General features: G+C 40.7%; 1 protein-coding gene across 6 annotated transcripts; it reads left to right on the forward strand.

The window, feature by feature from the left end:
* Nucleotides 1–2,494: 2,494 nt before the first annotated feature.
* On the forward strand, nt 2,495–15,745 carry vgll2a (vestigial-like family member 2a). Of its 6 annotated transcripts, none has more exons than XM_063070337.1 (4): nt 2,495–2,717; nt 3,368–3,656; nt 6,013–6,486; nt 14,412–15,745. In XM_063070337.1, the coding sequence occupies exons 1-4, from the start codon at nt 2,637–2,639 to the stop codon at nt 14,453–14,455; spliced, it is 888 nt and encodes a 295-aa protein (XP_062926407.1). In that variant the 5' UTR covers nt 2,495–2,636; the 3' UTR covers nt 14,456–15,745. The 6 variants fall into 6 exon arrangements, with proteins under 6 accessions (XP_062926407.1, XP_062926426.1, XP_062926436.1 ...); XM_063070356.1 differs by having other exon boundaries at nt 14,557–15,745; XM_063070366.1 differs by having other exon boundaries at nt 14,685–15,744.
* Nucleotides 15,746–16,037: the final 292 nt, after the last annotated feature.

Below are 16,037 nucleotides of genomic sequence, written 5' to 3' on the forward strand. Positions count from 1 at the left end.
ACCTTTGTCCATCCTGCTTGTCGTTTCTTCAGATAATTCCAACAGATTTGTCAGGCAAGAGTTTCCCTTGAGGAAACCATGCTGACTATGGCTTATTTTATCAGGTGCCTCCAAATACCTTGAGACCTCATCCTTAAAAATTGATTTCAATGTTTTCCCAACTACCGAAATCAGTCTAACTGGCCTACAGTTTCCTTTCTTCTGCCTCCCTTTTTGAAGAGAGAAGTGATATTTGCAATTTTCTAGTCTTCCAGAACCATTCTACAATCAAGTGTTTTTTGAAAGATCAGTACTAATGCCCCCACGATCGCTTCAGCCAACTCTTTCAGAACCCTGGGGGTGTAGACCATCTGGTCCAGGTGACTTATCTACCTTCCAGACCTTCCAGCTTCCATAAGAATCTTCTCCATAGTAATGTTAACTTCACACACTTCATGACCCCTGACACCTGGAACTTCCACTATACTGCTGGAGTATTCCACAGTGAGAATTGGCATGAAACACTTATTCAGTTCATCTGCCATTTTGTTGTCCTCCATTACGACCTCTCCAGCATCATTTTCTAGCTGTTTGATATCCATTCTTGCCTCTCTTTTACACCTTATGTGTTGGAAGAAATGTTTGGTACCCTCTTTAATATCATTGGGTAGCTTACTTTTGTATTGCATCTTTACCTTCCTAATGACTTTTTAGTTGCCTTCTGTTGGTTTTTATAAGCTTTCCAATCCTCTAACATACCACTATTTTTGTTCTATTATATGCCCTCTCTCTGGCTTTTATGTTGGCTTTGACTTTTCTTGTTAGCCATGGTTGTGTCATCTTTCCTTTAAAATAATTTTCCTCTTTGTGATGTATATATCCTGTGCCTTCCGAAATGCTTCCTGAAATTCCTGCCATTGGTTTCCTGTGGTCACCCCTGCCAGTGTTCTTTTCTAATCAATTCTGTCCAACTCCCCTCTTGTGCCTCTGTAATTCCCCTTACTCCACTGTAATACTGATCTACCTGACTTTAACCTCTCTATCTCATCTTTCAGGGTAAATCCGATCATTTTATTATCACTTGCTCCTTAGGGTTCTTTTACCTTAAGTTCTCTAATCAGTTCTGGTTCATTGCACAACCACAAATCTAGAATAGCTGATCCTCTCGTGGGCTCAACCGTAAACTGCTCTAAAAAGCCATCTTGTATGCACTCTAGAAATTCTGCCTGCTGGGATCCAGCACCAACCTAATTTTCACAATCTACCTGCATATTCAAGTCCCCCCCCCCCTGACTATTGTACCATTGCTTTTTGACATGCATTTTCTATCTCCCGTTGTAATTTGTAGGCTACAACCTTACTACTGTTTGAGGGTCTCCCATCAAGGTATTTTTACCCTCGCAGTTCCTTGGGCCTATTCACATTGATTCAACACCTTTTGACCCTATGTTACCTCTTTCTAATGATTTGATTTCCTTGGCAATGGAATGAGACCTCCAAAACTGTCCCCACAACTTCTTCCAAATTTACCTCCATGATAAATAAGCCTGTCCTTTCGCAGGGCAGAACTGCAACGTTGAAACCCTACTTTAACTCTGACAGGCAGGCTGTGTCATCGACCTCCCCTATCTAGACACCCAAAATGGGCATCTTTCCAAGCTCCATCACAAGAAGTGATAACCAGGTGAATAGGTGAAATGATACAAGGATGTGCCCAAAGCTTCTCTGAACATCTTCACCAACTCTTAAGAAACTAGTCGTCCAGGACAACTCAAGTATTTGAGAGAACATTTGGGCTGACACTGAAAACCTTGAGGCCAGTGTCAGGAGCATACGGAAGACTGGTGTAAATGCCCATGTAAAGGGAATGCACCATTCTGCCGTCTGCCAATTCCATCAAGCACCTTGAGGAAATCTGGACCACAAAGGCTACTTTGTCTTCTCTCTATCCCAGTTCGGAAGAACGGTCTCAGACCGCAAACCTTAACGTGGCTTCTCTTCTTTCACGTGCTGCCCGAACTGCTCAGTGTCTCCGGTATTCTTTGTGTTTCTCTTTTCCAGAATCCACGGGAATGTAGTAGAAAGATCTCACCTTCAAACCCAAGGAACTGACCAGGGAGGAGGTGAACTTGCACGTGGGAAAGCACTAATTGGGAGGCTTGACGTGGATAGATATTCATAATTGGATATTGCACGGTTAACCAAAGTTTCCCGTGAAATCTTGAATTTGACTGAAATACTCAAAAAAAAAGTTGACATAAACCCGCCTGTCATGAGTTCGTGGGGAATCCGATGTTCATAAAGACGGCGCTGCGAGGTCTACCGGAGACACACTTGGAGTTTGCTGGTTGTTCATATTTGCGCCCTTCATCGTCTCTTCGAGCCGGTTGGGGCGCTGGTAAATCGAGAGGGGCCGCGTTAGGGAGACGTTCACTGACGTCGCGCCGCACCGCGTCCCATTTAAATGTTTGGTGTTGCTTTTTGTACTTAGTCGGGTCGGAGAGGGTGGACGAGACAGAAGGGACTCGGGCGCTACGCGGCAGAATTTAGCTTTGCGTCCATGGCCGCGATGTTCGCGCACACCGGACACGATCGCCCATGAAGTATCGCCCGTAGTCTCCATCGTCTTATCCCTGGTGCGGACTCCGGCCTTCGCCATGAGCTGTCTGGATGTTATGTATCAAGTGTATGGTCCTCAACCTTATTTTGCAGCAGCGTACTCGCCTTACCATCATCAGGTATGCTTGGTTGTTCAATAATCTATTTTTCTGCATTGAAAGTTGGGGTTGTTCATTAAAAGTTCAATATAACTTCATTAAAAGTTGGGGGTAATCACTCGAAGTATACTATTAGGAGTTATAAATACTGTGTGGAACTGTCCTCCGGTACTACACGGTCCTAATATCCAACTCTCCGTGCGTTCCAGTTTGCAATCAAATAGCCATGACTTTTCGCCGCGGCGAAAGAGAATCTCCCACTTAACTTCCACCTCGGACAGCCAATGTCCATCTCATTGAACCACCTTATTCTGCGTTCAAAACAGCGGTGTCCCCCTGCGTGGCATAGAAACATGCAACTGCCCTGAAAGAGTGTGTGATTTGCAGATATTCAGTGCTCGATGAAGCCATCAAGAATAGCAGCGGACAGTCACATTTATTGTGCCTTGCGCTCTTGAATACGGTTCTATTATGCGTAGAATTGAAAGAAATCGCGTGACCCTAAGCAATCACAAGTCATTGAGGACCGTATAAGTTATTTATTTATAGGCTTCTGACTATAGGACCCTTACAGTCCCCTGGGCTCCCTTAGAGCTCGCTACAGATCCCGTTGAGCTGCAGAACGGTTGCTTCTCCTGGTGGTTGTGATTTCGACTTTCCGTCTTTTCCAGAAATTAGCCTTTTACTCGAAAATGCAGGAGGCGGCGGATAGTGCGAACATCAGCGGGACGTTTTCTGTGCACGGCTCTGCGATCAAGGAGGAAGACCCGGGCAGCGAGAAAGAGCGCCCACCTGAAGCGGAATACCTCAGCTCCCGCTGTGTGCTCTTCACCTACTTTCAGGGTGACATTAGCAGTGTTGTTGATGAACATTTCTCAAGGGCACTGAGCCAGCCCAGCAGTTACACCACGGCCAGCGCTGGCTCCAAATCTGCCAGGGGAGGTTCCAGTTCTTGGAGAGGTGGGTTCGGCGTTCACTTTAAGTTAGTTGCCAGTAAACCGATATTATAACAACCAGGCGTAGGTTTAATTGCGCGCGCCAATTACCCCGCTTCGTAAAATTATTGAAATCCTCGAAACTAGTGTGGTTCCTTTGCACGAAATCATGTCAATTTGGACATCTATGCTTAGAGTTATGCTCTTTAATATGAATACGAATCAAGTCGGGTGTAAGCTTAGTTTTATGTGTTAGCGGGAGCATCATCTGTTATATCCTTAAACTAATCGTGTATTAGACCTGATACCCTCACATCCCGGCGGTAGTGTTGTTATGGAACAGGTACAATGGTTGGCGGAACAGGTCCCATTTCTTGAGATGTCCGCAGTTCACCTTCGTTCAGGTGCATTCAAACAGTGACTGCGTTGTTTCCTTGTGCTTCAAGTAGTTAACTATTGCCTGAAATCCACCAATATCTACTTTCTCATTCACTTCTGCCATCCGATCTGTCTGGAAGTAGAAATCTGTTTTTTTTTTACCCCGCCCCTTAAATTACAGTTCAATAAATTCTTCAGAGATTTAGCGAAGTTTGCAGATTGCAATATACCCTCAATGCTAGTATAGATCTCAACGTTATAAAATGGTGTCATTATTGAATTCGGATAAATGATAACAGGGCCGCTCTATTCTTTCACGTTCTGAGATTCGCTCTCAAACTACATCGATATCAAAGTTCGCCGGCTAAATATGAGTTCATTGTAACAGTGGCCAGAAACTATTTGCCATTTCGATAACCATAAATAACATTAATATACCAATTCTGACACATAAAATATGCCGATCCGTCCTGTTCTGTACGCCTGTCCTTTCTCAAAGTTCCACTCTGAATGCTGTTCCTTCCAGTGCATTACAATGTTTTAAATGAATTCGGTCAAATTATTTGAAGCTTAAATGATATCTTGATATCACTGCAATTAGCAGTGGTAGCATATTCAATGTTGTTTAATGTCATTTCCAGGACACAAGGGTAAAGGAGAACGAGATAATTGTTACTCCGGATTCGGTGCAGCACAAAATAAGTATAATACGATAAAGAATACAGAAATAAAAACACAATAAATATAAATGCCTGATAGCTTATATACATAGATTGATTGTATGCTAGGCGGAGGACTGTCCGCACGTAAAGTGACTGCGATATATAACTGCGATTGATTCAAAACAATCGCAAAGTTCCTTTAGAAAGACTAAATTGTGTTTCAACTAAAATCATTTCAGTTGTTTGTCAATTGCCTTTACTTGAAAACTTTTAAAACAAAATGCGAACGAAGTTAAATATTACTTCTTGTTGGATGCTTAGAGAATGCAGCAAATATTCTCAGGTGCTGTTTAATTTGGGTCCTTCTATGGTATTTTGCTACAAACGCTCCCGTTTCCTCTGGTACCAATGTTGTAGTAACTTCTATTTCACTTAAATGCCTAAAATAGGAAATAAAAAGAATTCTGATGACTATGCATAAGAACTATTCTCACTGTGAGAAAAAGCTACTGTGTATTATAAAAATACCAAATTGAAAATAACAATTCCCATATCTGGGACATGGTGTCTCACTCTAATTCTTTTACAATGTAATTATTATTATTATATCATATTATTATTTTTAATTTATTTATTGAGATATAACATGAAATAGGCCCTTGTGGTCCTTCAAGCCACATCACCTAGCAACCCCCTGATTTAATCCAAGCCTAATCACAGGACAATTTACAATGCCTAATTAACCTACCTACCAGTAAGCCTTTGAACTGTGAGAGAAAATCCATACAGTCATGCAGAGTAGGTACAAACCCCTTGCACACAGCAGGAGGAATTGCTGGTACTGTAAAGCATTGTGCTATGCTACCATGCCGCACCCCCTCCCCCATTATAAATTTAATTTATACATTACTTGCAATATATTGTTAACAATTATATTATTTACAGTATATCATAAATAGTGCATGATATATAAAAAGGCATTAAAATTAAAGTACAAATAATATAATTCTTTACTTTTCATAATTGTTGAATGTTGCTGTTTTTGTAACATGAATAATACATGATATATTATCTGTACTTTAATTTTAACTCATTTTATATAATCCTTTACTTTTTATAACTGTTGAAAGTTGCTGTTTTTTGTAACATGTGTCCTGACTAATGCACCCCAGCAAAATTCCTAATACATACAGTATGAATGTATATAGCAAACAAAGTTGATCCTTCATATATAATTGTGTTTCTGATGAGAAATGCCTGATTTGTGTTTTTACAAATATTGATTGGAATCAGTGTTACTGAAAATTAACAGCAATTTCCTCGTGTTCTCTTGCTTTGCAGAGGGCGCCTTCCCAATGAACCAGAGAGGTTTTCCTCCTTCCTTCTGGAACAGCACTTACCAGCCCTCTATGTCTGCGAGCTTAAGTAGCAGTCTAGGTAATGCCCTCGCAGGAGCTCCCTCTGAGCTGCCTTTTGGAGCCGACCCGTACTCGAGTGCCTCTTTGCACACACATCTGCACCAAGGAGCCCCCGAGCCCTGGCACCACCACCACTACTCATTGGGATGCGCCGTCAGTACACAGAGTTCTGTCTACACACGGCCTAGCATGCATGACGTATATGGGGTCGGTGGCCCTTTTGACCCGCGCTACAGCTCACTATTAGTGCCTTCAGTGAGGCCGCACAGGCTTCCTGCTGTCCCTACACCCCAGTGTGACCTGGCAAAGAGTGACACGACCTCTGCATGGACCACAGGGGCCTTTACTGGTCCCTCCACTGACATGAGCCAAACCCTCAACATCAATGTGGATGCAGGTAAATACTTTGAGAGAAGCGAATGCAAAGGTCATAAACCAGAAAAGGGTCTGTCAGCTGAGAGTGATTGTTTTCTGTTGGGTATTGAAATAATCTATTAAAAGAGTGATGGGGAGGGGAGGGGGGGTTGATTCTTGGAAGTGTCATCTGTAACAGACAGAATCAGGTTGATCTTCTTTATATTTTTACCATGGGGCAGCTCAGTAGCATGGTGGTTAGTGCAATTACTTTTCAGCACTAGTGGTCACCGATTGCGGTTCTGTTCCCACCGCTGTCTGTATGGAGTTTGTACATTCTCCCAGCGACCGCCTGCATTTCCTCCTGGAGCTCCAGTTTTCTCCCACATTCCAAAAGACATTAAGTTAGTGTTAGTGAGTTTTGGACATGCTACATTGGCGGCTGAGGTGTGGCCCCAGCACAGTCCCTTGCACTGTGTTGGTTGTTGATGCAAAATGTTGTATTTCACTGTATAGGGGTAGTGGGGGTATTATAGGGATAGTGGAGGTATAATTTGTCCATCTGTGCTGATTGCCCCGTCCTTGACTAAGCTGTTCCACCATGAACACGATCTGTTATGAGTCAACATGATGCTTTCAGATCAGGTCATGCACAGCACATACCTCCACCACACCGCTCAGGTGTGTTTCTGAGGTACAGGGGCTAGCGACCCTTGTGCCCGTTCTCTGAGCAGCAGTGAACCATCTGATTGGCCTGTCAGAGTTCTCTTTGGGAACTAGTTGACTTGATCAGCATTTCTGATGTGGCTACTGTTCACAATTGCACTTAATATAAAATTTAACAAAATAAAAATATGTTTCAAGGTACATTTGACCAATAAATCTAATCTTTATAAAGCTAATCTTTATCTTTAAAGTTGATAAAACATAGAGAAATTAATAGCAATTGGAAACATCCTGAATTGTTCTGTTTGTAGTCATTTCAGATTTGAACTATACAAGCCGAAAGGGTTCTCGATAGAATTGCAAACAAAATAAATGCCTCCGTGCTGAAGAGATAGGAGTGTGAGGACTGCCTTCAGTGCCCCAGTGTGGGAACCTGCAAAGAGGCCCTTTCTGGAAATCAGATGGTGAGGTGGAGGTAGAAATAGTCCCAGATGTTAAGTTTATCACCATAAAACAGCACATTTTCGCACATTGTAATTCATGCAGCAAGATCTCAGAAACCTGCAGGTGAAAAAGAGCCTAGTAAACCCTCGGCGTTAAACTCCTGGGGACTACTATTAACTAGAATGATCACTGAATCTATTTCATAAATAATATGCATACAGAGACCAAGTATTCTATGGGGAGTTTAAAAAAAAACAGGCAGCAAATATGGAAATGAAAAAATAGTTGACATTTCAGGCCAAGACTGGAAGGGCAGGGGGAAGATGCCAGAATAAAAAGGTTGGGTGAGGTGGAGGGAGGATAGCTAGAAGGTGATAGGTGAAGCCAGGTGGGTAGGAAAGGTAAAGGGCTAGAGAGGAAGGAATCTGATAGGAGAGGAGAGTGAACCAGAGGAGAAAATGAAGGAGGAGGGGACCCAGGGGGAATAAATGATAGGCAGATGAGAAGAGGTATAAGAGGCCAGAGTGAGGCCAATGCAAGAAGAGGGAAGAAGGAGGGAATTATTTTTTAACTGGAAGGAGAAATTGATATTCAAGCCATCAGGTTGGAGACTACTCATACGGAATATAAAGTGTTACTCCTCCACCCTGAGGGTGGCCTCTTCATGGCACAAGAGACCAACATGTTGGAACAGCATTGGGAATCAGAATTAAAATGTTTGGCCGCTGGGAAGTTCCCCTTTTGGTAGGGGCAGTGGAGGTGCTATACTATGCAATCCCCCAACATGATGGGTCTTCCCAACGTGGAGGAGTTCCCATCAGGAACACCCGACATAATAGATTCGCAGATGAAGCATTGCCCCACCTGGAAGGACTGTTTGGGGCCCTGAATGGAGGTAAGGTAGGAGGTGAATGGGCAGGTGTAGCACTTTGGTTACTTGAAGAGATAAGTGCCAGGAGGTCCTATTCTCACATTGCATTTCCACATGGTCAGGAGTGTGGTGGAGTACAAAGATAACAAGCATTTGGGAATCCCACCATCTGCAAGTTCACTTCCAATTCATACACGATCTGTCTTGAAATTGTATCTACATTCCTTTGACATTGCTGGATTAAAATCTGGCAACCCTGAGCTAAAGCCACATATTAGCTAACGGGCTGGATTTCCCTGGACTTGGCCCGCACTTCAAATTTATCATGGGACCACATACCTTGGCAGACTCACAGCTCCTAATGTCCTCCAGGTATCATTGACACAACTCCACAGAATAGCAGAGCAGCCTCCTATGTGTCTCCCAAACTGTCAATGACCATCTTTTTGACCTCCTGACACATCATGCTGTCAAAGATCTTTACTGTTTCTAAAGATTGTTGGTGATTAGGAACACATAATTATTAAAAATTACAAAGTAAAGGTTATAATATCTTAAATGCATGTAAAGTATATAAATTAATTAAAGGACTTGTGTTAATTAATGTTTCAGAATACTTTCAGCTACTTTTTCAGAGGAAGTCAGAGCATTCATAGTGTATGCAGCCACCCAGCTCTGAAAGTCATGGACACTCCTGGGTCAACTTTGAGTGCAGGGGTGAGAGGTTAGATGCAATAGCAGTCAGTGGGTCTTGAAAGGGTGGAACCGACCGAATGTTGAAAGGCCTGGATAGAGTGAAGGTGGAGAGAATGTTTCCTGTAATGGGAGAGTCTAGGACCAGCAGGTACAGCTTCAGAATAAAAGGGCATGCCTTTAGAACACAAATAAAGAAGGATTTCTTTGACCAGATGGTGGCAAATCTGTGGAACTCATTGCCACCCACAACTGTGGAGTCCAAACCACTAGGTATATTTAAGTCAAAGATTGATAGTGAGGGTGTCCCTGGGAAAAGATGGGAGACTGGGGTTGAGAGGGAATAATAAATTGTCAATTCAAGACAATTTTATTGTCATACATAAATACCGCCAAATGAGACAATGTTTCTCCAGACCAGGGTGTAAAGCACAGTAGTATACATAACACATACATAACACACAATAACTTAGGAAAGTAAGGATAAAATCTACAAATGAATTACACATTAGATAAACAATGTGCAGTGCATAAATTAAATATTGCAAAGTACAGTACAAAATTGTAGTGTACTGTACAATCAACCAAAATTGAATAGCAGAGCAGACTTGAGACGTTGAATGGCCTAATTTTGCTCTTTTGTCTTACAATCTTACAGTCTGAACTCCAGTGTATTCAACATTTTGACACTGAAGAAATCCTGAAAGCATTGGTATGCGCATTGGTTAGCCATCAGCGTGGTCTGGCTCAATGTTATCAGTTTGAAGCTATAGCATTTGAATGCATACTAAGTTTACGAAGTAAACTACTGTGAACACATTACAGTATATTCTGAATCTGTGATGCAAACAAAACTGTTCATATTCAGTAGATTCTACGAAGATTTCATCTTATTATGGTCTCATATTAACAAGTGTTGATTGACATAACCTGAAAAAATCTGTAATTTTAAAAGTAGAGAAATATTCTACCCAATGTAAATATGAAAAAAAAGCAACAGAATAAATAGACCTACCAGGAGCTGAAGCAAAAATATATAAAGAAATATTGCTTGAGTAACAGGACATTAAAATTAATGTTGCTTAGTAATCTTAGAGTATGGTTTTCAATGAGTCTGTGGAGAAAAAAAAATTGTAGTCCATTTAGCATTTCAAACGATTGTGGACATCCAAAAAAAAGTTTCAATAAAGTCATGCTGGGTAGATCCATGGAATTAATTATCAATTATTGAAAAATCATGATACTAAAAATGCCGTTTAGATTTCAGCCAAATTAATCAGAGATTGCACTATAAGTCTTCAGGGAATTAATTATAGCAAAGCATTGCAAAGTATTTATACTACAGGAGAGATGCAGGAAAATATTATGAAATTTTCATATTTCCCTTTTGATATTTTAATTGTAGATCAGCATGGACAACATACAAGTCATGTTATTGTATATTAAATCATGGTTTCTACTGTACCTCCCCTTTTTAAAGAACAGCACATGGCATCATAATAAAACGTGCTAAGTTTTATAATGCTGGTATTAGTTAACAAGAGAAAAAAACACTACAATATGGAAATCCTGCTAATGAAAGTGTTGATTTACAGTAGAATGCCTATGAGTGAAGGATAATATGATTTATCCTTGAGAGCTAATGTGTCCAGATTTCAAATCTTGGTTGATTAGTATCATATTGTTCAGAAAAAAAATAGGTACAGTGAATCATAAACAAGGGGTAATTATCCAATTGTGAGTTTAATTCTAATCATCAATTAATCAAACTAATCACAAATGATTCGGCTAATCAAAAGGATGTGATTTCACTGACTTCGTATAACCATTTGATTATCTCAGCCAAAGACTTCATAATTTCTTGCATAACATGTTATAACTGAAATGTATTGCATTGGACTAATTGTAATCTTGTAGAAAAGAAATATTTTGTAATATTGCCAAATATTTGGGAGCTCTGTGTATTTTATTGTCCTCTTGTTCTGAGGCTGCATTGGCACCCAGCGTTAACACTAAATCTAGCTTCAGCCTTGTGTGTTGCAAGTATATACCAGGAATTTTGGCTCTGATTCAAACTTCTTATCTGCAGTTCCAGCAAAGAATACACAGCACAGAGAGCACAAAAGATGAACCCATATCCTATAAGATAGGAATAGGAATCAACTCTCTTGCACAAATCCCATTGCTGGATGCAAGGCCTTAATGTGAAAAATGTGTTGCAATGTATTTGCATCTAACACTATACTTCATTAAACTTCTGTTACACCACAACAGAAGGCTTATACGTCTCCCAATTGACAGAGTTCTGTGCATGTGGGGTGGAATCATATCAGGATTTTTGCTCAGCTTGAGGTAATTCTTAAATTTTTGGGAAGAATAACAGCGATATTCATCTTATAAAAACATTAAAAAGTATTAGTTTATAAAGGTGTTTTTGATTCACACCAGGTCAGAATCTTGTTCAACTATACTAAAGATGGTCTCACTTTTATAACTTTGATATATATACATACCTTCAAGATGGCATCTGCTAGTTTCATTATGATGCACACATCTTCACATCTGGGCTGAGTCAATACATTGCTGCTAAGACAATATTAAAACATACCCTTGCCTTTGAAGATATATATCACCTGGTCATGTTTCACTGTTAAATGTAGGCCTAAACTTCATGGGCACACTATTGTTTTGAAATGGGTTTATTTGATAGTGATTTTCAGCTTTGTTAAAAATACCTTCTGTCTGTGAGCGATGTTGCTGATAGGAGTCATACTCGGTTTTAAGCACTCCCGAATTAGCTGAAGGCGAGGTTAGACGTCCCACTTTCTCAGTGTTTCCTGATGACACATTCATAAGAGTGTCTTTGGCTGCCCCCCTGGCCTCTGCGTGTGATTTTGTGCCACATTATGAACAGCTGTGTGCCATTGAGCTGTGTGGGGATTGTGGTATGAGCTCTTATTAGAGTTATTTCATGTAGGACTTTACAGTTGACATAGCAAGGAGATTTTTATCCTATTGGTTTGGACAGGATTCAAATAAACAATATATCAACTCTCTGCACTAATTGGTTTCGAAAGTTATGTAGGGCTGTGTTACAAATATATTTTCATATGTCCCGCTGCTTTCCTTCGTTAACGCCTCTCGGCATTTTCGGTACTTAGAGTGGGAAAACGATTATCCTGAAGCTTTAGACTTATTTCGTCATAAAAATGTGAAGCACAATAGAGTTACAAGTGGAGTGCAATAAATAAGGTCTTTTATACATCAAGTATTTATACATAATATGCAATTTTCTGAGTGAACTATCTAGATATAACTAGCTATTGTCTCGTAATGAATGTTTCTAATAGAATTATGTGTAAAGCAAGGTGGAAATATTCCATTAATATTAGTCGGTGCTGCTGAAATTATCCTACTTATTACTGACATCGATTCGTTTAAGAGACAAAGATTTATTTATAAAACCAGAATATATAGGGGTGAGTATACTTCATTTGCGGCGAAACACAGTTAAAAGTTCGGGGTACGTAGTTATTGGTAGCAACGGAGAAATCGGTCATTTATTGTAACCTGCTAAATAATTCTAAATTTGCGAAAGATTTTATTTGGTGGCGTGAATCGTGGAATCCCTTTAATAATACGTAGTCGTCGTGACAATATCAGTAATCAGTAAATGAGTTTTATCTCAGACAGATCAAATCCACAAACACCAGGTCCAAATGCTGAACAAAATGTTTCAGTTCACGGCATTGAAGGAATGTAGCGATTTAATGAGAACTCAGTTGCAGTAAATGACTGTATTTGCTTCCTTCGTCTCTTAAATGTATCGACGTTAGTAATAAGTAGGATCATTTCAGCAGCGCCGATTTATATTAATCAGAATATTTTCACCTTTTCACACATAACTTATTGAAGAACATTTATTGCCGAGCGGTCACTAAGCACAGCTGAACCAACTATACGTTATGCTTTTCATTCATATATTAAGAAAAATTATTCAGTAAGTGTCGGTTATCTGTCGAATGTAGTCGCGTTAAGATTTTTAAGCGAGGTTTACAACAAGAAATATATAAAAAGAGTGCATTGTCTGAAAAAAAGTTGAATGAAATGCCCAGACATAATTGTTTAGACATTGTTCGTATTGTGTGTTACATTAATATGAACAGTAGGAATGAGTTTGGCAATATTGGAATTTATATCTGCTCTTTACTTCAGAACTATTTTAATGTGATTGGTTTTTATATAACATTTAAATTTGAAAAGATTTGGATAAATCGGTAACGTTTAACAGTGAACGGCAGCAGATAAATTTGGAGCTAATTTTCAGCTTTTCTGGTATATTCCGGTATATATAATTTAACGGCTAAAATATAAGTGAAACAGTGGTTGTAGAAAACGAAAACAGGGGCTGGGCACGGGGATAAGGCAATTGGACGAAAGGAAATCATAAGCTAAACACAGGGAAATCTGTTCAAATTAAAAACTGTAGCTACAGACAGGAAGACTGTGAATGGACAAAGTAAATACAGGACACACAAGACAGAGCATACAAGTATAATCAAAGGTATGATTAGTAAGGGTGTGAAAGGTTATTCTTGTTTATTTCGAGCAGGGGCTCATAACCTAGGGTTAACCTCGGTTAACGGTGGGGGTCCGTGGCATTCAAAGGTTGGGAACTCCCGATTTAAAGGTTCAGCTCAGGCCCAACGAGCCGCACCGCCCAGCAACTCCTAGCCTAATCGCAGGACAATTCACAATGACCAGTTACTAATCGGTAGGTCAGGACTGTGGGAGGAAACCGGAGCACCCGCGGGAAACCCACGCGGCTCGCGGGGAAAACGTACAAACTCCTTACAGGCGGCGCCGGAATTGAACTCCGAACTGCAGAACGCCTCCGAGCTGTAATAGATTCGTGCTAACCGCTACGCTACCGTTGGTTATGAAGAGAAGGTAGGGTTGAGAGAGAAAGTAGAGGAGTGGACTCGATGGGCTGAATAGCCTAACTTTCCTCCTCTGTCTTGGGGTCTATATTTTTTGAAGTACCAAAGGAATGTTAGTACAAGAGACAGCGCTGAGGTGAATGATCCTCATGGTCTGCGACCCAGTGTTGCTGTTTTTCTCGATCATTTGTGAACTGGCCTGATTTTCCTATATTTCTCTGTGCTTTTAACTGGATCTTCTATCACCTTATCTGTCTTGACTTTCGGAGCGTGCCTCTGGGTCTGCTTTCTATCCCTGTTCTGCTTACATGTCTTCTCTTCTCTTTTTTTTTGCCTTTTTTTTTACTTTCTCAGGTCTGCCGCACCAGGAAAAAAGCAAGGATCTTTACTGGTTTTAGAGCACTCGTCAGCTACCTCGTTTGGCTGCCCTGTAATTTCTACCTGAAACATTTCTCTTCCTCTGTGTACAGTGTGTAACAGATTTTGATCTCGGTTTCAGCTCGCCGCTACTCCCTTTGTGGTGGATCCCTGTTAAACTGAGTGTTTATTACACAACAAAACGCTTCAATCAAACGTAACACAAAAACTGTTTTTTGGAAAAATAAAGTAATGTTTCAAACTCCACAGCTGAACAGCCGGCCCATAGAAGCTAAAAATGTGACTGTATCCTTTGCTAGATTGCACGCTCCTCTGCGGGAGGACTTTACGAGAGGAAGTTGGTTTGAAATGTCTTGGATTTTAACACATTTTCGGAAATGTGCTCATTCTTTTAAAGGAACACCGAGGTATCTGAATCAAATTCTACTCGAATCCAGGGTGTGTTGAATGGGCCGATTGGGATTTCAAAGAATCCGCAGTTGGGCATTTCATAACAGATTGCTTCGAATAGACTCAACAAGCTCGTGTTTTTTTGTTAAACAACGAGCTAAGATGGTAACAGGACCACAAAAGGAAAACGAATCATTACATGGGGGAAAAAAAACAGAATGCGGATAGTCCTGATAAACAATTGTTTCTCTCGTGAATCTGCTTGACGATTAAAACTCCACAAAACTGGAGAGTCATAATGAGGTCGAATGTAGCGTGGCCTTTCCCGCAGCCACCAGATCTACCGAGGCTACAGTGCAGCAGCTGTTGGGACAACTGTGAAAACTATCGGCTCTCGGAGAGGACGCCGTGCTGGGCGGCGTTTCAGCGCCTGGGAACTGACAAGTGGGAGCTTCTGAAGACCCGATCTACGAGGCTGAATGAAGCGATGGAAAAGGATGGACTCCACATCACGCGGCGAAAAGTGAGAGGGAATGGGGGAGCAATTTTCAGGTTACGCACGCATGAACGTCCGACCGATGAAGTCCGGTTAATTGAAACGTTTTAATTCTATGAGTCGGTAAAGGTCTTTTTTTTTCTTTGTTATCGTTGCCATTTTAACCATTTCCGAGATTGATTTGTAACTATGACAGTGAGTGAATATGTCTAGTCATTCGCGAAATAAAGTAGTTTAAAAAAAAATTCTGTAAAAATAGATTGTATAAAATTTTACTATTTTGGCAAGGCAACGCGAGTTAATAAGTGTGAATATTTGTTAACTTTATTTCCGTTTATTCATCCATTAAACTTGTGAAGGTGAAGTTGAAAGCTGGAGTGTCCACCTAAATTCAAATTGATAGTGTTTGGCATCCAGTACTGTGTACTGTATAATGTATGTTTTGCCTGTTACACAGCTGGCAACTCCTGTATTGTGGATGTTTCCTCTTAACCGCAATAACTGTTTGCTTGGGAGACACAAAAAAAATTAAAATGAGTGTAGAATTTTTATACAAAACATTGTCTGAAGGGGGTGGGACACTCGATGGTGATAACTTAACTCGATCACTTCCCAACCTCGCTCCTCCCGGAACCACGATTAGATTTGGAATGGCTTTCCTTCGCCGCTCTAGGTTCGGCACGAGTTTCTACAATATCGAGAGCGGCCTGGTATCC

The sequence above is a fragment of the Mobula hypostoma genome, chromosome 2 (genome assembly GCF_963921235.1).
Source record: "Mobula hypostoma chromosome 2, sMobHyp1.1, whole genome shotgun sequence".
Classification (NCBI taxonomy): Eukaryota; Metazoa; Chordata; class Chondrichthyes; order Myliobatiformes; family Myliobatidae; genus Mobula; species Mobula hypostoma.